This window comes from Epargyreus clarus, unplaced genomic scaffold (assembly GCF_041222505.1).
Source record: "Epargyreus clarus isolate Ecla_fem2 unplaced genomic scaffold, WU_Ecla_fem_2.2 ptg000002l, whole genome shotgun sequence".
Lineage (NCBI taxonomy): Eukaryota > Metazoa > Arthropoda > Insecta > Lepidoptera > Hesperiidae > Epargyreus > Epargyreus clarus.
In genome coordinates this window covers 3,398,638-3,425,069 of record NW_027332210.1, presented here as the reverse complement: position 1 = coordinate 3,425,069, position 26,432 = coordinate 3,398,638, and the positions used below count along the sequence as shown (strand labels likewise).

General features: G+C 40.0%; 1 protein-coding gene across 1 annotated transcript in view; it reads right to left on the bottom strand.

The window, feature by feature from the left end:
• LOC140746064 (ABC transporter G family member 20) overlaps nt 1-26,432 on the bottom strand; it is a 61,834-nt gene that overhangs the window by 939 nt on the left and 34,463 nt on the right. Inside the window, exons 3-15 of the mRNA XM_073078058.1 lie at nt 24,154-24,313; nt 17,494-17,756; nt 12,171-12,261; nt 11,687-11,828; nt 11,107-11,207; nt 10,573-10,676; nt 9,123-9,244; nt 7,626-7,750; nt 6,523-6,697; nt 5,998-6,101; nt 3,220-3,302; nt 2,523-2,676; nt 39-237 (exon numbers count right to left, since the gene is read on the bottom strand). Of these exons, the coding sequence (XP_072934159.1) occupies nt 39-237; nt 2,523-2,676; nt 3,220-3,302; nt 5,998-6,101; nt 6,523-6,697; nt 7,626-7,750; nt 9,123-9,244; nt 10,573-10,676; nt 11,107-11,207; nt 11,687-11,828; nt 12,171-12,261; nt 17,494-17,756; nt 24,154-24,313 (1,823 nt within the window). The remainder of the gene's footprint in view (nt 1-38; nt 238-2,522; nt 2,677-3,219; nt 3,303-5,997; nt 6,102-6,522; nt 6,698-7,625; nt 7,751-9,122; nt 9,245-10,572; nt 10,677-11,106; nt 11,208-11,686; nt 11,829-12,170; nt 12,262-17,493; nt 17,757-24,153; nt 24,314-26,432) is intronic.

The following is a 26,432-nucleotide window of genomic DNA, read 5'->3' as shown; positions in this document are numbered from 1 at the left end:
AACAACCTCACTTGCCCATAGACTTCGCTATCACTTACCACAAAGCAATATCATCGGGTAGAAGCTACCAGTGGCGATGAAGAAGGACATGGTGAAGCTGGAACAGAGCACGGAGAGCAGGAAGCCGTAGCACATGCCGCTAAGACCCTGCAGGAATAACAGGCAACCGCACGCGAGCAGCGAGCCCTTCGTCACTAAGCTGTAGCCACCAAATCCTAGCGCCATCATTTCTAATGTCTGGAAATTACGAATAGGGCATGTTATGAAATATGATAAAAGAAATTTAAAAGTACAATGTTTTTCATAGATTTGGTAAAAGTGAGTGCACTTGTCAGAATGCAATGGCGTGTGATGTAGTGTGTGACGTCACCTGCACGAGCCGTGTGCACGAGTGTCAGAATGTGTCAGTGTGTGTCAGTGTAGCGTGACGTCACCTGCACGAGGATGACGGCGGCCTGCAGCGCGACGTGCACGTGCAGCATCTCGCGCGGCCGCACGCCCGCCACGTACTGGGCGTGTGTCAGTGTGTGTCAGTGTAGCGTGACGTCACCTGCACGAGGATGACGGCGGCCTGCAGCGCGACGTGCACGTGCAGCATCTCGCGCGGCCGCACGCCCGCCACGTACTGGGCGTGTGTCAGTGTGTGTCAGTGTAGCGTGACGTCACCTGCACGAGGATGACGGCGGCCTGCAGCGCGACGTGCACGTGCAGCATCTCGCGCGGCCGCACGCCCGCCACGTACTGGGCGTGTGTCAGTGTGTGTCAGTGTAGCGTGACGTCACCTGCACGAGGATGACGGCGGCCTGCAGCGCGACGTGCACGTGCAGCATCTCGCGCGGCCGCACGCCCGCCACGTACTGGGCGTGTGTCAGTGTGTGTCAGTGTAGCGTGACGTCACCTGCACGAGGATGACGGCGGCCTGCAGCGCGACGTGCACGTGCAGCATCTCGCGCGGCCGCACGCCCGCCACGTACTGGGCGTGTGTCAGTGTGTGTCAGTGTAGCGTGACGTCACCTGCACGAGGATGACGGCGGCCTGCAGCGCGACGTGCACGTGCAGCATCTCGCGCGGCCGCACGCCCGCCACGTACTGGGCGTGTGTCAGTGTGTGTCAGTGTAGCGTGACGTCACCTGCACGAGGATGACGGCGGCCTGCAGCGCGACGTGCACGTGCAGCATCTCGCGCGGCCGCACGCCCGCCACGTACTGGGCGTGTGTCAGTGTGTGTCAGTGTAGCGTGACGTCACCTGCACGAGGATGACGGCGGCCTGCAGCGCGACGTGCACGTGCAGCATCTCGCGCGGCCGCACGCCCGCCACGTACTGGGCGTGTGTCAGTGTGTGTCAGTGTAGCGTGACGTCACCTGCACGAGGATGACGGCGGCCTGCAGCGCGACGTGCACGTGCAGCATCTCGCGCGGCCGCACGCCCGCCACGTACTGGGCGTGTGTCAGTGTGTGTCAGTGTAGCGTGACGTCACCTGCACGAGGATGACGGCGGCCTGCAGCGCGACGTGCACGTGCAGCATCTCGCGCGGCCGCACGCCCGCCACGTACTGGGCGTGTGTCAGTGTGTGTCAGTGTAGCGTGACGTCACCTGCACGAGGATGACGGCGGCCTGCAGCGCGACGTGCACGTGCAGCATCTCGCGCGGCCGCACGCCCGCCACGTACTGGGCGTGTGTCAGTGTGTGTCAGTGTAGCGTGACGTCACCTGCACGAGGATGACGGCGGCCTGCAGCGCGACGTGCACGTGCAGCATCTCGCGCGGCCGCACGCCCGCCACGTACTGGGCGTGTGTCAGTGTGTGTCAGTGTAGCGTGACGTCACCTGCACGAGGATGACGGCGGCCTGCAGCGCGACGTGCACGTGCAGCATCTCGCGCGGCCGCACGCCCGCCACGTACTGGGCGTGTGTCAGTGTGTGTCAGTGTAGCGTGACGTCACCTGCACGAGGATGACGGCGGCCTGCAGCGCGACGTGCACGTGCAGCATCTCGCGCGGCCGCACGCCCGCCACGTACTGGGCGTGTGTCAGTGTGTGTCAGTGTAGCGTGACGTCACCTGCACGAGGATGACGGCGGCCTGCAGCGCGACGTGCACGTGCAGCATCTCGCGCGGCCGCACGCCCGCCACGTACTGGGCGTGTGTCAGTGTGTGTCAGTGTAGCGTGACGTCACCTGCACGAGGATGACGGCGGCCTGCAGCGCGACGTGCACGTGCAGCATCTCGCGCGGCCGCACGCCCGCCACGTACTGGGCGTGTGTCAGTGTGTGTCAGTGTAGCGTGACGTCACCTGCACGAGGATGACGGCGGCCTGCAGCGCGACGTGCACGTGCAGCATCTCGCGCGGCCGCACGCCCGCCACGTACTGGGCGTGTGTCAGTGTGTGTCAGTGTAGCGTGACGTCACCTGCACGAGGATGACGGCGGCCTGCAGCGCGACGTGCACGTGCAGCATCTCGCGCGGCCGCACGCCCGCCACGTACTGGGCGTGTGTCAGTGTGTGTCAGTGTAGCGTGACGTCACCTGCACGAGGATGACGGCGGCCTGCAGCGCGACGTGCACGTGCAGCATCTCGCGCGGCCGCACGCCCGCCACGGCGCTGCGCTCCCACACGCCCTCCAGCCGGTCAGAGATCATCACTGTTGACGTCACGATCGCAGGCAGGAAGAAGATTATCCTGGGGGTCATTGAAGTAGATACTTAATAATATACCACACATTCATTCAATAGTCAGAGCTCCCACGGTTGAGATCTTCCCAGTATAGAAGTAGCAGACGAGCATGCAATCCACATGATGGTAAGTGGCCACTGTCGCCCATGGGCATCTTTAATGAACTCCAGATATTATTAGATATTCCAACCTCTGGTCTACCAAAGATACGCCGCTACACCTGAAAACTAAGCTGGAATCCTTCAAATCAAAACACAGATGTGCTTTACGCTGCTGTTAATAGGCAGAAGTAGAAGTGCCGGTGGTACCCCCGGAATCGAACCATAAAGGGTTTTATTACCTTCAAAATGACGTTTTCTATACTAACTACCCCACACTAGGATTCCCTAGTGTGTCATGCATGGGATGGGATGACACAAAAAGAACAAAATATAAATATCAATCCAAATTCATCATCTAGATAAAATATATGTAGATATGATACATGGTATTTTAGTCTGCGTTAACGAATGTATTGACCAAAAAACGTTATTTATTTATGCAACTCACGTTATCATAACTCCGGGTGCCATATACGCAACCACTTGGGTATCCATCGATCCATACACTGGGTCTTCGAATTTCACTGGAATCTGTACAAAAAAAACATATACATACTAGATTCGTTTCAAGCAATTTACATTTTTTTTAATTTAACCTAATGATAAGGCAGACGGGTTGCCTGATGGAAAGCAGTCGCCGTCGCCTATGGACATGTGCAACACCAGAGGAGTTGCCGATATATCGCCGGCTTCGAAGGAGAGCCCTTTTTACACCCCTCTTGAAGAGCCCCTTGTTAAGGTCCTGAGGAAATATCTCAGGAGCAAGTTCATTCCACATTTTGCACGTTCGCGGCAAAAATGACCGTGCAAACCGAACCATCGAGGACCGCCACGGGTCAAGTTGATGTGGATGGAACTTCATCCTTCGGCGAGTGGTGCGATGAAGGAAGGGTGATATAGGCATCAGATCGAACAGTTCCTCAGAACACTCACGTAAAGCCGGTAGAACACGCAGAGGGAACCTATGTCCCTCCGCAGGCTTAAAGGTTTTAACCGATCAGAGATCGGTGGGTCATCGACGATTCGCACCGCGCGTTTTTGTACGGAGTTAAGCGGGTTAGGCTGGCATTGTGGCGTGCCTGCCCAGAGATGCAAGCAGTACTCCACGTGGGGCCTCATTTGTGCTTTATAAAGCAAAAGGAGTTGTTCCCCAGTAAAATACTCCTTGGCTCTGTTCAGGATGCCCAGTTTCTTTAATGCCAACTTAGCTTTAACTTCCAAGTCACTCCGATATTGCACGTCCCACGAGAAGTCAACTCCCAGGATCCCTACACTTTTACTAATGGTGAGCGGGGCACTTTGGATGGTGGTGTGGTCTTTCTGTCATCAAGAATCGAGTTTGAGGCAACGAGGGTACCAAGAAGATCGGCTTTCCCCTTTGCCGTATGGGCCAGATAAATCTGGTTTCCGCAGGGGCGGTAGTGAAAACCGACAGAAATTACCCTCAGTAGCTTTGGCCAGCAACCAGAAGGCTCAACTCCCGGAGAGGTAAACAAGTAGCCGCTTGCCAATTCTGTCGATGTGCTTAGAATTCGTCCTAGCCAAATGCTTCTTCGCTGAACGTGAGGCAGCATTAAACACGGTTCGGACCTCGGGGGTTTTTGGGTCCCTGCTAGCGTGTGCCAATGCCCAGGCTTGGAAGGCCTCCGCGCTTTAGCGCAAGACCTATCAAACCAGGGATAACTTCGCCCGCTGACGGAAACGACAGAGTTTGGAATGAAACATTCCATACTATGCCGTATCACGTCAGTTAGAGACTCAGCACATGAGCTAGGGTCACCCGAGACAAAACATAGATGCCTACTCAGGTATGAAGCCAGGAACTCCCGGAATCCGTCCCAGTCTGCTGACTTGTAGTGCCAAACTTGTCGTCTCCCGGAGGGACGAGTCTCCACAGGTACGACAAGAGAACGGTCGTAACTTACCAATCAATGGTCAGAGGATCCAAGGGGAACCTTGCCCATTACTTGGTAGTTCACCGGATGGGTGGCACTGGCACTGGACGTGCTCGAATAATCGAGTTGTCTCCACATCTCCGCTAAAGGAAAATATAGGCACGCGTAGACACGGGTAAGACCTCCGACGTCCGCGCGCAGCCACAACAATTATAGGTCCCCGTCTTCGAGAAAGTTGATACGGCGATAGCAGACATCTGCTCGAACATACACACATACCCCGGCACGACACCTGAAGGCATATTCTAAATTGTAGCCGGGGTACTCCAAATACGATGTGTCTTCCGGGGTAGATATCTGCGTCTCCGTCAAAAAGAGAAAAACCAGATTGGAATGGACTCCTCTGAAATTGCACATATCCACAGTAAATGTGGAAGAGGTCGCCGTTGTGCAACTTTTCTTCTTTTTAGCCTTTCTCATGGTTGGTGCAGAAAAAGGGGAGGGAATTTGAAATAATTTGCAATGGTCCGTCAATGCCTCACGGGAGAAAGTATGAGTCTTGTGACACCGAGCCTACGAAGATGATGTGGGATGCTGGCGCGCGGGACAGATGGGCCCCCGGTCACCCCCGTACACGACTACCCGTCTCCACTCCAGTCTCTTACTCCGGCAAGGTAGCCGTGCAACGGGATTTTTTGCCGGTTGGCAGGACAGCATCCCGGGCCAGGGGTTAAGTGTTGTCCGGGTTTGGGTACCCAACTAACCGGCGGGCGGCGGGGCAACGATGCTTAAAGAGACCCACCGGACCCGTAAAGTGCGCCGTCGAAAGCACCACAAGAGGATGGGAAGGGGGGATAAGGGGATGAACTGGCTCCCAGGCGCACTACCGAAACACGCCGAGTCGTAATTAGGCCTGAGAGTGGTAGCTAGCCAGGCAGATCCCACGAAGAGATCTTACCACCAAGCGGGACACCTTTGGGGATTACGCCAGGCAGTGTCAGACTCAGCAACTAGTGGGACCGTCGCAGTAGGATGTTAAATGCCCGAGAAGACGCTGCTACCCATATACCCGGTAAAAACCCTTAGTCGCCTTCTACGATATCCACGGGCAGGTATGGGCTGGTCTATTCGCCGCTGGGGCCACACGGCACAAACTGTTACGACAGTGGCGTCATCTGTCGAAAATCGTACTAACTCAGAAACCTTCGTCGGCTCAAGCACAACAACTTTTCTAAAACTCATCACATTTGATATGTATCGTTTACGATTCTATAAAGGGCAGACAAACATTCATTTTTATATATAGAAGTTAATATTAGGATTATAATTACCTGAACAAGCTCTTCGTTCTTATCACACGCTCGCATGACACGTTTCGTAAAGCTCTGGTATGTTTTGTGTAGCTGCATTTTCACGAAGTTTGATATTTGGTGATCTGTTAAGGATTTTTTACTTCTGGATTATAAATAGGATTTTTGAGGATGATTCTGTATTATGCATGATTTTTTAACATAAATAAAAATTACAAATTATACGAAATGTGTTGCGATTTGCAAGTTATACAAGGGCAGATTTTCAAGTGGGTCTTTATCGGCATCTCTGCATCTTCTCTTAATCTTATTTGTGTTGCTTACAAATGTCCATGAGCGGCAATAATCACTTATAGTTCGTGCCAAACTGCTAGAATATAGAAATGAATCGCGTCACCATAGTAAATTGTATGACTACACCTGCTCGCAATAACTTCACAGCGGACTAGCAGTTTGGCACGGACTACACCATCAGGTGAATATATCCGTTTGCTACTACTACATTATAAAAGGCACCACTATTTTGTTTACTGTGACGTCACTCACCAGTCATGTCGAGCCACACACTCACAGTGCTGTCGTCGATGACGTCATCGTCCACGTGGCTCTCGGAGACCCTGATAGCGAAGGCGTCACTGAAGTTCCTCGGGAAATGTATCGCGCCGTAGGTTTTACGAGTTGCTACAGATTGCTTAGCTTCCTCTGTCGTGTTGTATATTGTCTGAAATTTATATTAAAATACGTTTATAAACTTTGAATATGTTTACACATAAATAAAAATAGCAGCAGTGATAGCGTAGTGGTTAAGAAACTCGGCCTCTTGATTGTGGGGTCCGAGGTTCAAATCCCAGGCACGCACCTCTGATTTTTCAAAAAGTTATGTGCATATTAGAAATGATTTATCACTTGCTTAAACGGTGAAGGAAACCATCGTGAGGAAACCTGCATACCTGAGAGATTTATAAAAAAAAAAATCTCAAAGGTATATGAAGTCTACCAATACGCACTTGTCCAGCGCGGTGGACTATGGCCTAATTCTTTTCATTCTGAGAGGAGACCCGTGCCCAGCAATGGGACAGTAATGGGTTGATGATGATGATACATAAAATATACTATAAGTATTCGGAGGCATTCCAGCTTAGTCCTAGGGTTAGCGGTGCATCTATGGCCGACCTCAAGTAGAAAACTAATCTTATCTAGGGTTGATTACAGGTGTTCATGGGCGGCAGGCGGCAGGCGGCTAATATCTACAATTTGCTGCGACGCGACTCGTTTCTATATTCAGAACGGACTAGCAAGTTTGGCGCGGACTTTAATTATAGAAATAAATAAAATAAAATAAAATTTCAGGCAACTAAAGACCCATGATTTGTTAATAACAGATTACTTATAAGCTATATTAGTATCTATTATAATTAATTACCATTTATTAATTTATTTTATATTAAATTAGCTAGTTACGATGTCGTTGTCATGTCATGTCATTCGAATTATTAAGAATTACAATTATTTGCAATTAAGATTAAATGTCATCCAGGGGCTACAGGCCTCAAAAGCTCCTCTTATATGCAAGCGGGTAAAATTCCAGAGGAAGGTAGACTCCATCCTAACATGTATCATCAGAAATCATCCTCAACAACAATATATACCTGGTACAGTTTCCGTTTCTCCATCTCTTCTAGGAACCAGCAGCTGACCATGTACTGCTCGCAGGTTTCGTCCTCCAGCTGCCTCACTGATGTCAGGCTACCGTTCGTGCAACTGTCTACTCCTACTGGAATTATATAATTGACATGTTTTTGTAATAATATAGGAGTAGCAGACGAGCATGCAGTCCACCTGATGATAAGAAACAACTGCCAATGAGCCATGGACATCTGTAATCAACCCCAGATAGGAGACATTCCTACCTGAGGTCGGCCACAGTTGCGCCGTTACCCCTGAGGACTAAGCTGGAACGCCTCGGAAAAGTATGTATTCCTTACCACGCCGTTCAAACCAGAACACAGCAGCGTTTAACACTACTGTTATGGGGCAAAAATAGGTGTGCAGGTGGTGCCAGCGGAGTCGAATCACAAAGGGTTCTACCACCTTCAAAATGTATGAAGCAACTTTAAAATGTAATTGTATGTAATTTGAAGGTGGTAGAAACCCGCTGGGATTCGACTCCAGCGGCACTACCGTTATCTGCCATCTCTTTCTGCCTAATAACAGTAATGTTAAGCGCAGATGTGTTCTAGTATAAAGGGTGTATGGTAATGGATATAGTTATCGTTGCTATATATTAAGCAAACATGCCTAATTGTGTGTGTGTGTGTGTGTGTAATAAAGTATCCTAACTCATTTTTTTTTATAATGTAGGAGTAGCAGACGAGCGTGCAGTCCACCTGATGGTAAATGGCTACTGCCGCCCATGGACATCTGTAGTCAACCCCAGATAGGATTAGATATTCCTACCTAAGGTCGGCCACAGATGCGCCGCTACCCCTGAGGACTAAGCTGGAACGCCTCGGAAAAGTCTGTCTCCCTTACCACACCCTTCAAACCGGAACACAGCAGCGCCTGACACTGCTGTTATAAGGCAGAAATAACTTACTACATATAGCTAAAATTTACTGCTGCAGAGGGAGAAGCTTTTTTGTAATCAGTTATTTCTTTTTGTATCTCATTGTAAATAAAACTCTGTTTTGTATGAGAATAAAATTCTTTAAACCTATACAAGTAATCTACACATACAGCTGTCGACAACAGACATATAGTTTTATTAACTCTGTCATCATCAATATCATAAGCATAGATTAGTAAAGATACTTCGCCGCCTTGAAATTGAATGAAGCCACAAACGGCTTATTTTAGTAAGTTCTTTTTTTGAATTCTTGACAAATCAAAACATTTTTAGAGAAAATTTACGAATAAATAACTAATACTGCGTAATTTACGTAATAAATAAATAATAATTTCAAATATTTTAGGAACATTTTAGTACGGAGACGTGGCAAAACTTTTTTACGCAACTATTTCAATTCTCAAAACTGGATACATTTTCTTGTTACGAGTGAGAAATCTTTACTAATCTATGACCATAAGTTTCATCAAAATTTATAACGCCAAGATACTCGGTAGTATATTACAGGAACTTCACTTACAGCCAGTCATCGCCACTTCGTCATTCACCACCGCCAAGTGCAGGTCCCGAGGATCGTGACCCACCGCAGAGAAGAACGCAACCACAGTTATTAAGGGGAACAGCACCGAGAATATTAACCCTCTGTTGAAAAATAACGAACGTTATTTTTTACAACGTTATATTTATATCATAGTGATATATTTTATAACGAATAAACAACGGTAATTGAAATTATATTCTAAAATATTTTAATAAAAGTAACAGTGATTTACGAATAAAGTTCAGTTTCTAGTTGTGATAAATTATATTTACCAAAAGACTTCTTCATGTTACCTATATACAAAAAAAATGAAATTCAGATCTAAGGCATACTAAATTGCGTAAAGATGGCAAAAAATAAAATCTGTATTGAAATAAAAGTTATTAACTACTCATTTAAACAAATGTACTATAACAATATTTTAAATGAAATATAAAAAAATACATCTATCACAAATACATATATATACATACATCTTTATATAAAAAATCTGTTTTTTATTTGTGTCCGTTAAAGTGTTCGTATATACTTTTCATCTGGATATTCCTAGGCAAAATATGAGTGAGTTTATGTAGTTCATAATAGAAGAGGTTAGAATATATTATTATAGACATCGAATTGGAACTCCACAAAGGATTGTGGACATTATAAATTCGGTTATCCTAACATCCTTATACCTCCGGAAACTGTATGGAGAGAGCTATACTTGGTATCCTACGTGACCAAATTTTCAATGACGTAGTGTATAAACAAACGCTACCGACATTTGGAACGCCAAGAACTTTTCAAAGACGGCTGTGAATTGGGGATTCCCTATGTAACTGTACGTAAGATAGTGACCACTTATCATCAGACCTGTTTTGTTGATGTATGCTTTTGACTACCTGTGTGATGGTCGTTAAATCAGCCTAACATGCGGAGTTCCGGGTTCGACTCTCGGCTAGACATTTTAACGCGTAAGATGGTGACCACTTATCGTCAGACCTGTTTTGTGTTTTTGTATATTTTATTGTTGAGAGTTATATGTATGTTTTTGACTACCGGTGTGAAAGTCGTTCAATCAGCCTGAGATGCAAAGGGTCCCTGGCCCGATTCTCGGTCAGACATTTTGATGATTCAGGTTTTATGGTCTGTCTTAGTAATTATAATCGAAAGTTTTTAATAAAAAATACTATTTTCCTAGCCCAGAATCAAAGAAGTTTATTAAAAAATACTATATTATTTCATCATCGTTAGTGTTGCTTATGAAGATCAATTTCTGGAATATAATGATTGTAAACAAATGGAAAGGGCATAATTAAAAAATAAATCTATACATTCTCTAGGTGTTAACTAACCAATTCTTCGACATTATATTCGATTATTTTTCGATTTATTTTAAAACATTGCAGTAATCTAAGTTTTACGGTTTTAATAAGCGAACACTTACCCTGGATGCCTTGAAAATTGCTGTATACTCTTAATAAAAACTGCTCTATACCTCGCTTTGGGCTTACTTCTGCATTTTTGTGGTTTATCTTTTTGTGTTAAAATCTGAAAACAAAAATATTACATTAAAAGTAGTCTTAGTAGGAGGCTAGTCCTTAGGGATAGTTATTATTTAGGAATTAGATAGACTATATAGTAAGACTAAACGCTTACTGTTATTACCATAGATTAGTAAAGATACTTCGCCGCCTTGAAATTGAATGAAGCTACAAACGGCTTATTAGTAAGTTCTTTTTTTGAATTATTGACAAATAAAAACATTTTTAGAGGAAATGTACGAATAAATAACTAATACTGCGTAATTTACATACTAAATAAATAATTATCTCAAATATTTTAGGGACATTTTAGCACGGAGACGTGGCAAAACTTTTTTACGCAACTATTTCAATTCTCAAAACTGGGTACATTTTCTTGTTAGGAGTGTGTAATCTTTACTAATCTATGGTTATTACACAAAAATCACTATACTTACGTCTGTACTGCTAGTAACCACGCTAAAGTCTTCTCGGGATTGATATCGGTTATCGTTTACTATGCTGTTCGCTGGTATCACGTCTGGGGACCCCGTTAGTGCTGTAATAACGAATTCGTTATCAGTTATAACAGTTATATCGTTATAGTTGTTGTTATAGCAGTTTTTACACGTTATTTTTTTTTCCTTATTCCGTATGTACCAGTCTACATTGAAGCAATATTACATAAATGTACTGCATATACATATTAGTTAAGTATTAATAAAATAAGAGATCTATTTTTAATCACATAATAATGTTTTTTTTAATTAACGCAAAAAAAAAAACAGTTATAATCATTAAAACACAAATTTAACGGAAGTATGATCACCTCGCCCGACTGGAGGTAGGATGGTAGAATAATTCCTTAAAAGTACTTCGACCGGGGAAGGACCACTGTCACATCCATTTCTAGTGCAGTTCTATATTTCGGTGGCAGGGTGTAAATACTTATGTGACTTACATATGATGCGACTATCTTTATCACAGCCTGTTTCAAAGCTTCTAATCATATCATATCTAATCATAAGTTATACATACTAGATCTTCTTCTATGCGAAGTTTCTGTCTGCCGTAACGCCATTTTCAGGAATGCTTCTTCGAGAGTATCACAGTCGTACTTCCTGAGGATCTCGTCCGGGGAGTCTTCAGCCAGAAGTTGTCCATCGCGGAGTAAGCCAATCTGGAGCAAGAAATTAATATCAAGAAGGATAAATGGTTACCGCACACATAACGCTTTGAAGGTAGAACCCTTTGTGGTTCAACTCCGGCGGCACTACCGCCACACCTATTTCTAACTCATAACAGCAGCGTCAAACGTTGCTGTATTTTAGTTTGAAGGGGAAATACTTTTCTTCCCAGCTTAGTCCTCAGGGGAAGCGGTGCATCTGTGGCCGACCTCAGGTAGGAATATCCAATTCTATCTGGAGTCGATTACAGTAGTACATGGGCGTCAGTAGCCACTTACCATCAGGTGGACTGCATGCTCGTCTGCTACATCTATATTATAAAATAAAGTTGTTACCTTATGTGCCTGTTTAGTTTCGTCGATATAGTGTGTGGTGATGATAACTGTGGTGCCGCCCCTCGCCAGCTCGGCAAGAAACTCCCAAATTCTGTAACAAAATAAATACTTGCTTAGATAAGATTGATAAACTTCTAAGATAAATCTTGATTAACTCTCCTCTTATTCTGAGAAGACTCTTTTTTTTTTCGAGCATGCAGTCCACCTGATGGTAAGTGGCTACTGCCGCCCATGGACATCTGTAATCAAACCCCAGATAGGATTAGATATTCCTACCTGAGGTCGGCCACAGATGCGCCGCTACCCCTGAAGACTAAGCTGGAACGCCTCGGAAAAGTCTGTCTCCCTTACCACACCCTTCAAACCGGAACACAGCAGCGCCTAACACTGCTGTTATTAGGTAGAAATAGGTGTGGCGGTGGTGCCGCCGGAGTCGAACCACAAAAAGTTCTACCACCTTCAAAACTCTCTCTCCCATTTGACATCATCATCATCATAAACCCATTACTGTCCCACTAGTAGTAAGTAAGTTAGTAAGTAAGTAGTTATAGAATCGGAAACTACGCATTTGATCAAGTGATGACCTTTAGCAAAGTTGTTGTCCAAGAGACCACGAGGGTTTGGGAGGTAAGACCAATTTTCAACAGATGGCACTACTGTCATTCCAATGCAGGTACAAATTTTCCGTTTTATGTTTGTCATATTATTCCTTTATAATGCGGGCGAAGCCGCGGGCACCACTAGTATATTATATTATACTATAATAGAAATTACAACATTTACGTCTCTGGTAAGCAAAAATGTATCTTAAATCGATTATGAACGGGTTGATACCAAGTACTTGTAACTTGAACAATGTCATCGTCATAATTAGCAATTGCAAAATGATTACCACAATAGCATTGTATCGCGTGCGTTCGAACCGTCTTGTTTCAGGAAATATCGCTAATTGTTCAGCATAATCTGTTTATTGAAGGTTTATTGTTGCTTACATTAATTAAACATCCAAGGCCGTTTTAAGAAATAGCGGGGCCCCTGCACACAAGTAGAGGCTCCATTGGGAATAAGTATCTAACGCACCTCTGATTTTTTAAAATTATGAGCGTATTCGAAATTAGAAAATTATCACTTGCTTAAACGGTGAAGAAAAACATCGTGAGGAAACCTGTATACCTGAGAGATTTGTAAAAAAAACTCAAAGGTATGTGAAGTCCACCAATAAGTTTAAGATATTTTTTTACTCACATTACATAGTACATACTTTGAATCGCATCGGGGACTTCTCGATTGAGAGACCAAGTTTGTAACCACTATGCCGCATCGACAAACCGTCACAAATTAAATATGGATAGAATGTTTGACTACTTTTGTACAAACAAATTAACACAAATATTTAGTGCCTATCGTGTGAAGCGACATAGGCTATCAATGCGTATCAACAAATAATCAGTGTAGCGAAACATAAGTAAATTAGCTCCATATTAGCCCTAGGAAAATATTACGGAGAAGCAGTGATCAATGACCACTGATGCGTGTTGCCTCACCGTTACAATGTGTGCAGTTGCCAACCTATTGAGACACTTTGGTAGGGTTGCTACTCGATACTAATATCTTGGTTACTTCTTTTCTTAGCAAGGATGTAGCTATATTAAGGGTTACAGGGAAGGGGGGAAAGGTTCAAAAGAAATGATGCTGTCGAGGTCGGCTCATATTTTGTTCGGAATAAATTCATAGTTTGTCAGCGATATACAAAAAGTTCCTTCGATTTGCTATATTATGAAGGGGATTAGGACTCCTGCTTCTGTGCTGACAACGAACATTGCTGTTGTACGGCTTGAAGGTGGCAGACGCCACCGCCACACCTATTTCTACTTAATAACAGCCGTGCTAAGCGCTGCTGTGCTCTGGTTTTAAGGATGTGGTAATGGTGACTTACTTTCCCGGAGCGTTCCAGAATAGTCCTCAAAGCGGCACATCTTTTTTTATAATGTAAGAGTAGCAGACGAGCATGCAGTACACCTGATGGTAAGTGGCTACTGCCGCCCATGGACATCTGTAATCAACCCCAGATAAGACAAGATATTCCTACCTGAGGTTGTCCACAGATGCGCCGCTACCCTGAGGACTAAGCTGGAACGCCTCGGAAATGTCATCTAATAGGAGTCTAGTCTATTTGGGATTAATTACAAATGTCCAAGTGCGGCAGTAGTTACTTACCGTCGGGTGCACTGCATACTCGTCTGCTACTCCATTGTATAAAAAGGCGAGTAAGGAACAAAGATATTACCTATTTGATTACATATTTATTTTATTTCTTTTGTCTGACCACCTTTCCTTTTACAAACTTTTTTTAACATGTGTCAGTAGATTGTTGACAACCCTATTCATATTAGTATTCTATACATATAATTCGTTTGTTCTAACGGCAGTTATAAACTTAATAAAGCGTTTCAAAATATTTTGAAATAATACATCTTTATTCAATCTGCAATCAGTATAAAATAATCCTATCTTTTTTAAAGATATTATATTAGATAGACGATTGAATTATTTAAATTTTATAGTTCTACTAGCTGACCCGGCAAACGTTGTATTGCCATATAAATAAAAAAAAAAATAGGGTTGTACTACCCCTAACATTTAGGGGGATGAAAAATAGATGTTGGCCGATTCTCATAAATACCGGATAAGCACAAAAAATTTCATCAAAATCGGTCAAGCCGTTTCGGAGGAGTATGGCAACGAAAACTGTGACACGAGAATTTTATATATTAGATTTTCTTTGTATAATATAGGAGCAGCAGACGAGCATGCAGTCCACCTGATGGTAAGTGGCTACTGCCGCCCATGGACATGTAATCAGCCACAGAGGATACAAGTCCTGAAGCCTGACACAGATGCGTTGCTTACCTAAGGACTAACTTGGAACGCCACGAACGTTTACCTTACCGCACCCTTTAATCACAACAGCGCTTATTACTGTTGTTATGAGGCAGAAGTAAGTATAATACTAAATCATATTTGGTAAGTTAAAGTGATTTTTAACTTATTTCTTTATAGTGTATTTTGTAATGTTACTATGATTAATTTATAGTTTTTTTTTAATATACTTGTGGTACTACATTTTTTATTGATACATATGGAAAATTTGACATTGTTTGTGTAAAATCGTGCGTAACTAGAAAATGAACTCTGGCCCGAAGAAAAGAATAAATTATTTTTTACATAAAAAAAATGCTTAAAATTTTTTCCCGCCTGTATTGTTCTGCCACGTGACTTATTGGTAAACTTAAGTTTTTATAGATATTTGCATTACAAAGTACAAGGAGACATTTTTAATATATCGAGATTATTTATCTACAGTGTGTTGGTATGTGACATATCATTATTTAAAATAGGTACATAAAATATATATTTATCTTACCTACATTACTTACATATTTACTTAAGTATATTTTTCGCTGATTTTTAGTGCGATTTTTGATTTTGGTCAAGTTTCGCCAAGACCACCATCACAACCATAAAATACTTCAAAATTGCATATGTACTCCTATATTTGACTTTTATGTTGTCTGTGATGTCTGTGATATATATTGCAAAATATATTATATGAAGTCTAAGTAAGTACCTACATAATTTTCTGTTTCATAATTTTTTCATAACATTTTTTTTTAAATATCAATATTTGATACTTGCATAGTGCAATAATAATAATAATAAAATATAAATGTCATTGTTGATTTGCGCGCCCTATTTCTTTATTTCCGTCACCTTTTACCTCGTTGACCTTGGCCCGCAAAACTTTTACAATGACATCTGTTTGGCGGGAAGTGAATTACGTCTTGCGAAAGCACAGATTATATACACAAAATTCACATAATAGCTCGTAGCACAGATTACGTTAAATGGATAACATTTCGAAAACCTTGGTACATTAAATTATAGTGACATTTGTCATAAACAGATTGTAATGTATGATCATTTTGTTAAATTCTTATTGTACTTACTGTTTTTACGATTTTATTTGAAATTAATCGATTGTCTAAAATTAACTTAAGGACAGTAAAAAATTTAAATAATATTTTAATTTAATTAGTGATTAATTTAATGTTTCATTTGTATATTATAAATAAAACTTAGCTCTAAGTTATTTGTAAAATGTCATATTGACGTCAGAATCCATAGATATATTATACTAACGGTAGGATAATATATCTATTTTAGAATCACAGTCAAACAAGGAAAATAATTTTTATCTACGATACATATCTAAGGCATAGATCTAAGGAAAATAGCGAATATTTTTAATAATTTTAATGTCTTCCTTCAATTATAAGGCGGTGAGATATCTGAGTGAGATATCTATACTTATCTATAGTATAATGTCATATTGACGTCAGAATCACGGTCAAACAACCAAAATAATTCTTATGACACATATCTAAGGAAAATTGCGAATATTTTTAATAATTTTAATATACGACGCCAAAACTATTGATCCTTGATAAAATATACTTTAAAACCCAATATTTGTCCTATATAAGCGTAAAGTAGTATTTAAGGTTGTTTTTATTGATCCGGCCTGAGTTATTTGCCTTGTGTATTTGTAAAACATTCAAAGGGTCAAGTTTGTTGATCTGCTCGTATTTTCAAGTATCTTTAAAATTAAATTAAGCAATGTCGAGTGACTAATGTAGATTGATCGGTCATGGACAAGGGTAGCGGCTAGGGTTGCCAACGTTTAAGTGTAATGGGAAATTATCAGGGTGATAAGCATAGATTAGTATAGATATCTCACCACCTTGTAATTGAAGGAAACAAATGGCAAAATGGCTGACAAACAGTCAGCCATTTTCCATTACGTCTCCGACTGTCATGGCGTAATTCACGCGGAACAATACAGACTTGTACAGTAGAGTGGTGCACAATCAACACGAAATCGAAGAAGAAGTGCGGAGAAATATCGTTTCATTCGTAAATTCTCTAAACACTACATTTATGGTGACAAGGGAAAAACCATAAAAAATATGTATTTAGGTAGAAGTATGGAACCTGCATATCAGTTGATTTTAAGTCACTGCCGCCCATGAACATCTTCAATACAAGAATAAGTTTGAGTCTAACTAAGCCAAAATGTATCGTTAAAGTGTTTTCCCTTACCACACCCTTATAACAACTTTACTGTGGTTTGGGTTGTGCGTTGATAGATCACTATGTCTGTCAGTCACCTTTGAGTTATATTTATTATTTATAGTTTATTTATGTTGAAGAGTAAAAAAATTATTTAGGTCTCAGCGTTCTACCTCGAAAATGTAACACTTACCGTTCCCGTAATACAGGATCAAGCCCAACAGTGGGCTCATCCAGTATCAGCAGCTCAGGCTCGTGTACCAGGGCAGCAGCCAGCGACACCCGTCTCTGTTGCCCACCCGACAGCGTCTTGATGAGCCGCCCACCGCTGGGCAACTCGAGCAGAGAGCTCAGGAAGTCGAAGCGCTCCTCCAACTTCTGATTCTTCATACCGTATACACGACCGAAGTAGTATATAGCGTCGCGTACTGTGAACTCGGCTACTAGGGCTATGTCCTAGAAATAAAAAAAAAATAATTTAAACGATGTTCTTATTTTTAGAAAATTGTAATTCATAAGTCAGTTGCATAGCAGTAATAGATTAGTGACTAGAAATTCGTCCTTTCGATTGCGAATTCTGAGCTTCGAATCCCACATACACCTCCGATTTTCAAAGTTATGTACAATGTGCATATAATTAATATCACTATTAAACCGTGTAGGAAAATGTCGTAAGGTTTACACGTCTGAATCCAAAATTATATATTTTTAAGATCATCTTTGACTTTTTCTGGAGCGGCAAGAAATGTCTTCCTATACAGGAAGACATTTTTTTTCGCAAAGGCAAATAATTATTTAAGTCCCCTACGAAAATATCGTAACTCCTTTAATAAAGTAAATCGTATTCTAACCTAACTAAACAATAAATATTAACAATTATTTTATGTTATACTTTGCGACAAATTATACAATACATTCATGTTTACTTGGGGAGCGTGGAATACTGTAGTTTGTTTTCCTTATAGTAGATTTTGTTAAGTTAGGTTAGAACAGAAAAGAAAACAAGGGAACAGTACCCCTATTAGGTACGAGTTTTTATGTTTGCTAATAACGACATTTAATTTTACAAATATAAATACAATACATATACATATATTTTTACATTTTTGATTTGATTTTGAAAACGTTATTGTTCCGTTTCTGAAACGTATACTGCAGAATTTTACCGATACGGTACACGGGGGCGCTGTGTAAGCGAAAACGTAAACGTAAAAACTCAACTAACGGGTACAGTACCCTTACCATGAGTTTTCAAAACATCCCAAAATTTTAGTCACGTTTACTCAATCCATTATACTGTTACGTTTGCTTCAGTAGATTGAGTAAACGTAACAATAAGTAAGTGCTCAAGTCTTTTTGTCTGTCTCACATGACAAAACATAAAGCGCCATTTTGTCAATTTAGACATTTAATGTTACGTTACTGACGCTATAATTCTGATACAATCCGTTAGGGGCGCTGATAGGAATTTGTATGGGCAAATACGTAAACAAATACCAAGACAAATGTAAAAACTCATGGTAAAGGTACAGGGCGCGGCAGCGCTTAGTAACTACTATAGGTACTCTAGTAGGTATATAAGCACTCTATTTACTGGACAAATATAAGTTATGTGTAAAGCTGTTGGCGTGGTAAAATAAAGTAAATAAATAGTGGTTCAGGTGGGTCCAATTCATAAAAAAATGAATATTAATTTTTAAACGCATATAGCGTAGTCGTCAAACCGGAAATTTTAAGGAAAACTTAGTTTAATAGTTTTTAAAAATCCTGTTTAGTAAAAGTAATGATTAATAAACATCCTATCACATTCTTGAATAAATTAAAAACAATTCAATTCAGTTCTTCGGCGTCTTTTCGAGTATAGCGGACATACGCCCGTTATTAATAATCGATCTATACAAATTTGACTAGCGTTGGATAACTAAACATTGTTTTATTTTTATATAGGATCATGCAGTCCATCTGATGGTACCTAAGTGGCTATTGCTGCCCATGGACGTTTGTCATCACACATATCCCCAGATAAGATTAGATTTGAGGTCGACTATAGACCCCTGAGGATTTAGTTGGAATGCCTCGGAAAAATTCACCTCTTCCACGACACCCTTTAAACCAAAGCACTTAGGCAGGCACCTAAACAATTAGGTAGGAATAGGTTTGGCGGTAGTAGTGCCGGAGTCGAACCACAGAGGGCTCTATCCGGATAGATTATTAATAATAGGCGATAAAAGTTCGCAATTCAAAGTTTTATATATGTAAGAAGGTTATATAAAGTTGCATTTTTGTAAAAAATAGTTACTTTTTATTTTATTACCCGTTTTAATTATGACCTTAAAAGGTTTTATATCTTTTTAAGTTCGTATTTCACATTTATATGCAAATTGAGGGATTAATATTTAATATTATGTGAAATGTACATTAGGTAGGTACTTATTTATACATAAAACAACAATGTATGCTACGCGTGTCTGTAAATCGAATGGCCCTATTTGCCTTAAACTTAGAAGTCAGAATAAGTAATACGAAGTAGCTACGTATTTTTATAATTTTCCAAATTTTTGTCTGCCAAATTGTCTGTGTTTTTAAACCGCATTAGGTAAACTAAATTGAATACTGTATTTAATGGATTCACAATATATTCTTACTTTAATTATAGTTGGGGAGCCCAAGAGGGGATTTTGGAAGTGTCTCGAGCGCGTCAGACTAAGATATGGGAGATACCTTACACCCTGTAGAGTACCCTAAACCCATAGATTAGTAAAGGTACTTCGCCGCCTTGAAATTGAATGAAGCCACAAACGGCTTATTTTAGTAAGTTCTTTTTTTGAATCCTTGACAAATAAAAACATTTTTAGAGAAAATTTACGAATAAAGAACTAATTTACGTAATAATTACGTAATTTACGTAATAAAAAAAGAATTATTTCAAATATTTTAGGGACATTTTAGCACGGAGACGTGGCAAAACTTTTTTACGCAACTATTTCAATTATCAAAACTGGGTACATTTTCTTGTTAGGAGTGAGTGATCTTTACTAATCTATGCCTAAACCATAGATGAGCTTTATAATATGTCGGGAGGTTTGCAGAATAAAAAAAATGATCACTGGCCATCCTCGAGCGCGGTCAATTTTCTTTTTAATATAAAGGAAATAATGCTAGAAAACGGGAAACATCATAATCTGCCGATTACCACACGTCGAAGTAATGAAAAAAGTCATTTTGAACAAAAAATACATCCTGTATTATTATGCTATCTGATAGTGTCACTTATTAGCATGAATCCCTGGGAAGTAATGATGCAGCACAAACTAAAGGAAAAGGCTCATTTTTGGGAAAATATATTATTCTTCATACATTCTCATACATTTTTTTTCAAATCGTCAGAATAAGAAAATCCCCCGCTGAATCGAAAAATATCATATAACCTTTTCTTCATTCTAATATCTAATCTACACAATCGTATAGGTCCCAATGACGCTCGAGTTTCTACACATTTAGCATCGTAGGCTCCCCTACTATGATGTGTATGCGTAGATGGCGTTGTACAATTAATTTTATATTCTTAATCCACACGAAGTCGCAGGCACAGCTAGTAAGTAATAAAAATATGATATGTGACAAAATTAAAAGTTATCACCTTCACAATTGCAAATCATGTTCATAAACGTCTCAAGTATCTACATTGTTTTTGCTTATTATAATATAACATACATATTTATAAGTCTACCCAGAGATTAAGCATGTTGGCCACGGAAATGTGGCACTTTTGAACTACATATTATAAAAAAAAATACAATAAGTATAGTGTAAAAAATTAATGTATAAATGTATATTTTATAACAAAAGATATCTGGCGTAGTCTTATTAATTGTTACTTGCAAATTATGTTTCTATTTTTAGTCATTAATGAAGCCACAAACGGCTTATTTTAGTAAGTTATTTTTTTAAATTATTGACAAATAAAAACATTTTTAGAGAAAATTTACAATTAAATAACTAATACTGCGTAATTTACATAATAAATAAATAATTATTTCAAATATTTTAGGGACATTTTAGCACGGAGACGTGGCAAAACTTTTTTACGCAACTATTTCAATTGTCAAAACTGGGTACATTTTCTTGTTAGGAGTGAGTAATCTTTACTAATCTATGCAGCAAGATATCAAACAGTTTGAAAAAATGTATGTTAGTAATTTCTAAGATTAGCCCATACAAATAGAGACACATTCGACAGTGACGGCCCTACACTAGGTACACAAACACCCAGACTCAGAAACAGAAATCTAAATTAATTATTTAGATATCTGTCTGGTCGGGGAATGAATTCAGGACCCTTTACACGTCAGATTTAAGATTTTCGCGTCAGAATTAAGATTTTAATGTGGTAGAACCTTGAGGTTCGATTTCTTAGCCACCACACCCGTTTCTGCCTTATAACAGTCATTTTAAGCACTGCTGTATTTTGATTTGAAGGCAAAAGGAGATATACATATTTGAGCTTTCCAACTTAGTCCTGAAGGATAGTAACGCATCTTTAATCGATCTAAGATAGGACCCTTATCTTTTCTGGAGTTCATTACAGATGTCCATGACCACTTATTATTAGATGGACTGTATCCTCCTATCTTTTATCTATCTTTAATCTTTTATTCGCAAAATGTTGCCAATTTCCTACATTTAATATTTTAATTGCCTCGTATCTTTAATCTTATATGCGCAAAAATATGCTGTTATTTCTTAGATATAATCTTTAAATCGCCTCCTATATTTTATCTGTTATTTTTAAGCTTTATTTTATTTTTTTTATCCATCAAAATCTGCTGCCGTTTTCTCGATTCAATCTTTCGTAAGTTAAAACAATGTTTTTTAGTTATTGGGAAAACCGAAAATATTTTTTGCCACTATTACAAAATGAATGAAACTTACAATAATTACAATAATCACCAAACAAAAACATTAAAATAATTGAATAATATAAAAAAGCAAAATGATAAGTATAATATAACAATATTTTAAGTTAAATATAAAAAACTACATCTAAATTGCTGTCCCTGGGATGAGTTCCCAGAATGCTGGCAACATTCCCTCGTTGGATAGCGAGACTAATTCGTTGTCCGAAGTATGTGCCAGTCCATTATTTTGTTGATTCTTTCTTTAATAAACAAATGTTTTGTCAACAAACAAAATCTTAGATCTATTTTTGTGTTGTTCCTAATATATTAATGTTTAAACATTTATACACACATTCTTAGGATTCTGTATTAAAGGGTAAAAACGGACCCCGAAAAAGCTTCAAAATGGCGACCCCCTTTTATTTTTACCACCCTTTTTACCACCCTTTTATTAGCTTGACCTGTATATATGTATGTAACGGAATCTTTGAACTCGATTTTTACCCATTTTGAACGGTCCGATTAATTTAATATTTTGATCAATTATCAAGAACCGATGACAATACACAATTTTAATAATTTTATCCCATTCTCATCAGGATCGTCAGGAATCAGGATTAACGATTTTCCTTGTGCGATTTTAGCGTGGTTTTTAGTTTTTAGTTAAACTTAATTATTTAATTTTTATAATCATCTTTGGCCGCCATTTAATACGATACTAAAACTCATTTTTTCGATATGTCTATGTAATTTTAATGCGATCTTTCATATGACTGATACTTGGAACAATGAAGAAGACAAGATTTGTTGTACATTAGCACATTTAAAATAACTTATAAATATTATCTTTAGATTACAACATGTAGAATGCCATTATTTATGAATTTATGACTCAGTTATTAAGATAAATCGTTTAAGAACAACGTAATTATCTGCAAGTTAACATCTTTGTGTATTTTACATAATACTACAATGCAAGGTTGAGAACCATTGTTTTTAACTTTATGTAAATCTAAATTGATCTTTGTAGTAAATTGTTGTAACCATGTGATGTTTTATTATAATGAATAAGTTATAATAATGAGCAGTGATAGCCCAGTGGTTAAAAAAATCATCCTCTCGATCGAGATCATGCACCTCTGATTTTTTTTAATTATGCGCGTATTAGAAATTAATTGTCACTTGCTTAAACGGTGAAGTAAAACATCGTGAGGAAACCAGCGTACCTGAGATATTTATAGAAAAAAAAATCTCAAAGGTATGTGAAGTCTACCAATACGCACTTGTCCAGCGCGGTGGACTATGGCCTACTCCTTCTCATTCTGAGAGGAGACCCGTGCCCAGCAGTGGGGCAGTAATTTTTTGATGATGATATAATAATGAAGCAGCAAACTGGCATGCAGTGCATCAGACGCTAAATGGCAAGTGTCGTTTGTAGTCATTTATAATAAATCCCAGATAGGATTAGGGTCCTGTCTAGTTAGCCACAGATGATTTAAGGACTTCTCTGTTTGGAAGACATACGTTCCCAGCAAAGAAAATAAGTTAAAATTAGTGAAGTGCGAGTCGAATCCGCAGATGGATGGTTCCGTACCACTAAATCAATTTTTATTTATAGTATCATGACGGTTGTTATTAGCAGCATAGAAGTAGGTACATAATTAACCGGAACGCCGAAAAATACCAGTTTCTTCTATTTTTTTTAATATTTTTATTATTTGTTGTTATAGCGACCATAATAACTATCACACGCTCTACAAAAATGTCAAGACCTTTAACAGACAGACAGACAACGAAGGCATAGTAGGTAAAAACGGGATCCCCGTTTCCCCGTTTTTACCTACTATGCCTTGGGTACAGAACCCTAAAAAGGTGGTAGTGTATTTCGTGGTTTGCTTTGTATCCCAGTGGACTTAAAGGCAACCAAAAATGTAGATAAAAAAAACATTTTGTACCTGTGGCATATATCCCACTCTCGGCCCAGGAACCCCACTGCCCTTCTCTCCCGGCTTCCCGCCCAGAACCCACACGTTCCCACTGTTGAGACTCCGCCTGCCCACGATGCAGGAGAGCAGCGTGGTCTTCCCACACCCTGAGGCACCGAGGAGACCATATCTGAAAGGAATGTATGATTAACTTGACTTTTTTATTTCTTAGGAGTAGCAGACGAGCATGTAGTCCACCTGATGGTAAGTGGCTACTGCCGCCCATGGACATCTGCAATCAACCCAGATAGGATTAAATATTCCTACCTGAGGTCGGTCACAGAAGCACCGCTACACCTGGGGACTCAGCTGGAACGCCTCGGAAAAGTATACCTCCCTTACCACATCCTTCAAAAACCAGAACACAGTAGCGCTTAACATTGCTGTTATGAGGCAGAAATAGATGTGGCGGTGGTGCCGCCGGAGTCGAACCATAAAGGGTTCTACCTTCAAAACTGCTCTGAGTAATAAACATATTTATTATTAAAACAAAATTAGACTACTGAAGTACCTATATAGCCTATATTACTTCACCACTTAAGACTAATCTAACGACGTATATGACGTTATTGTGAAAACTCATCAAGCCGGTTCGGCTATAGAATAGACCATGGCAAAAAATGAGACATTCTTAAATACATGGATAGATAAGTATAGATATCTCACCGCCTTGTAATTGAAGAAAGCCTTAAGAATGACTTAAACGGCTGACAATTCTGTCAGCCGTTTAGCTATATATACCGTAGCCGTATAGAAAATATGCATGTTAATGATGTACTAGATGAATATAAAATTAGGAACTTACAGTATCATTAATTATATCATTGGGTATTTTATGTGTGTGCATGTGTAAGTGTGTGTGTGTAAGTGTCTGTGTGTGTGTGTATTATTTCGTCAAAACTGTACTCAAATCATAATAACTAAGAAATGAAGTGCCTTTTATAGATTTAATATTTGTATTGATTAAATAAACCAAAAGCAATAATTATCATTTGTTAAAGCTATTTCTATAAAAAAAACAATGAAAGTGCTAAATAAAATTTAAACAAGCGCGGAAAACCAGCATCCCTATAAACGCACCTATGCCCTTCGCATTGTCAAATGATTTCACAACACTGAAGCAATCTAATCACGTGTCGATTAACAATGTTAATCGACACATTATAATTAAAGTTATCGTTAACATCAATAAAACAATATTTCCTGTCATTATGCTAAAATATATATCCTGCGAAGATGTAGTAATGATTTTATGATTCAAATGAGCATTACACATTGTCACGTTTGTCATGATTTCCGAATTGAATATTTATTTTGAAACAATTTTATAATAAAACCTTATAGGTATAGAGTATCCGATCTTATAATTGTGACATGTCGAATTAAGAAAAGAAAAAGAGTTGTCACTGTCAGTGTTTAAAAATGGAACGTAGTTGGGGCGGGAGAAAAATACATTATAGTGACTAGCATAGATTAGTAAAGATAACTCACTCCTAACAAGAAAATGTACCCAGTGTTGAGAATTGAAATTGTTGCGTAAAAAAGTTTTGCCACGTCTCCGTGCTAAAATTTCTCTAAAATATTTGAAATAATTATTTATTTATTATGTAAATTACGTATTAGTTATTTATTCGTAAATTTTCTGTAAAAATGTTTTTATTGGTCAAGGATTCAAAAAAAGAACTTACTAATAAGCCGTTTGTGGCTTCATTCAATTTCAAGGCGGCGAAGTATCTTTACTAATCTATGGTTATGGTAGAGCCAGTATAAACCAGGTACCATTGCCACACCTATTTCTAGCCTGAAACTGTCTGTAGAAGGGCGTGGATGCCATTCACTTATATATGAAGCGACCACCTAGTCCTCGGAAGTCTGAAATGTGGTAAAACCCTTTGCAGTTCGACTCCGGCGGCACCACCGTCACACCTATTTCGGCCTAATAACAGCAGTGTCAATTGCTGCTGTGTTCTGGTTTGAAGGGTGTGGTAAAGGACAGATACTTTTCCGAGGCGTTCCAATTTGTCCTCAATCAACGGCGCATCTGTGACTGACCTCAGGTAGGAATATCTAATCTTATTTGGGGTTGATTACAGATGTCCATGGGCGGCAGAAGCCACTTACTATCGGGTGGACTGCATGCTCGTCTGCTACTATTATATTATAAAAAGAAAGCTACCGTCGCACATGGACATTTGCAACACCAGAGCTGCCAATGTATCGTTGGCTTTGGAGGAGTGCTCTTTTTGCAT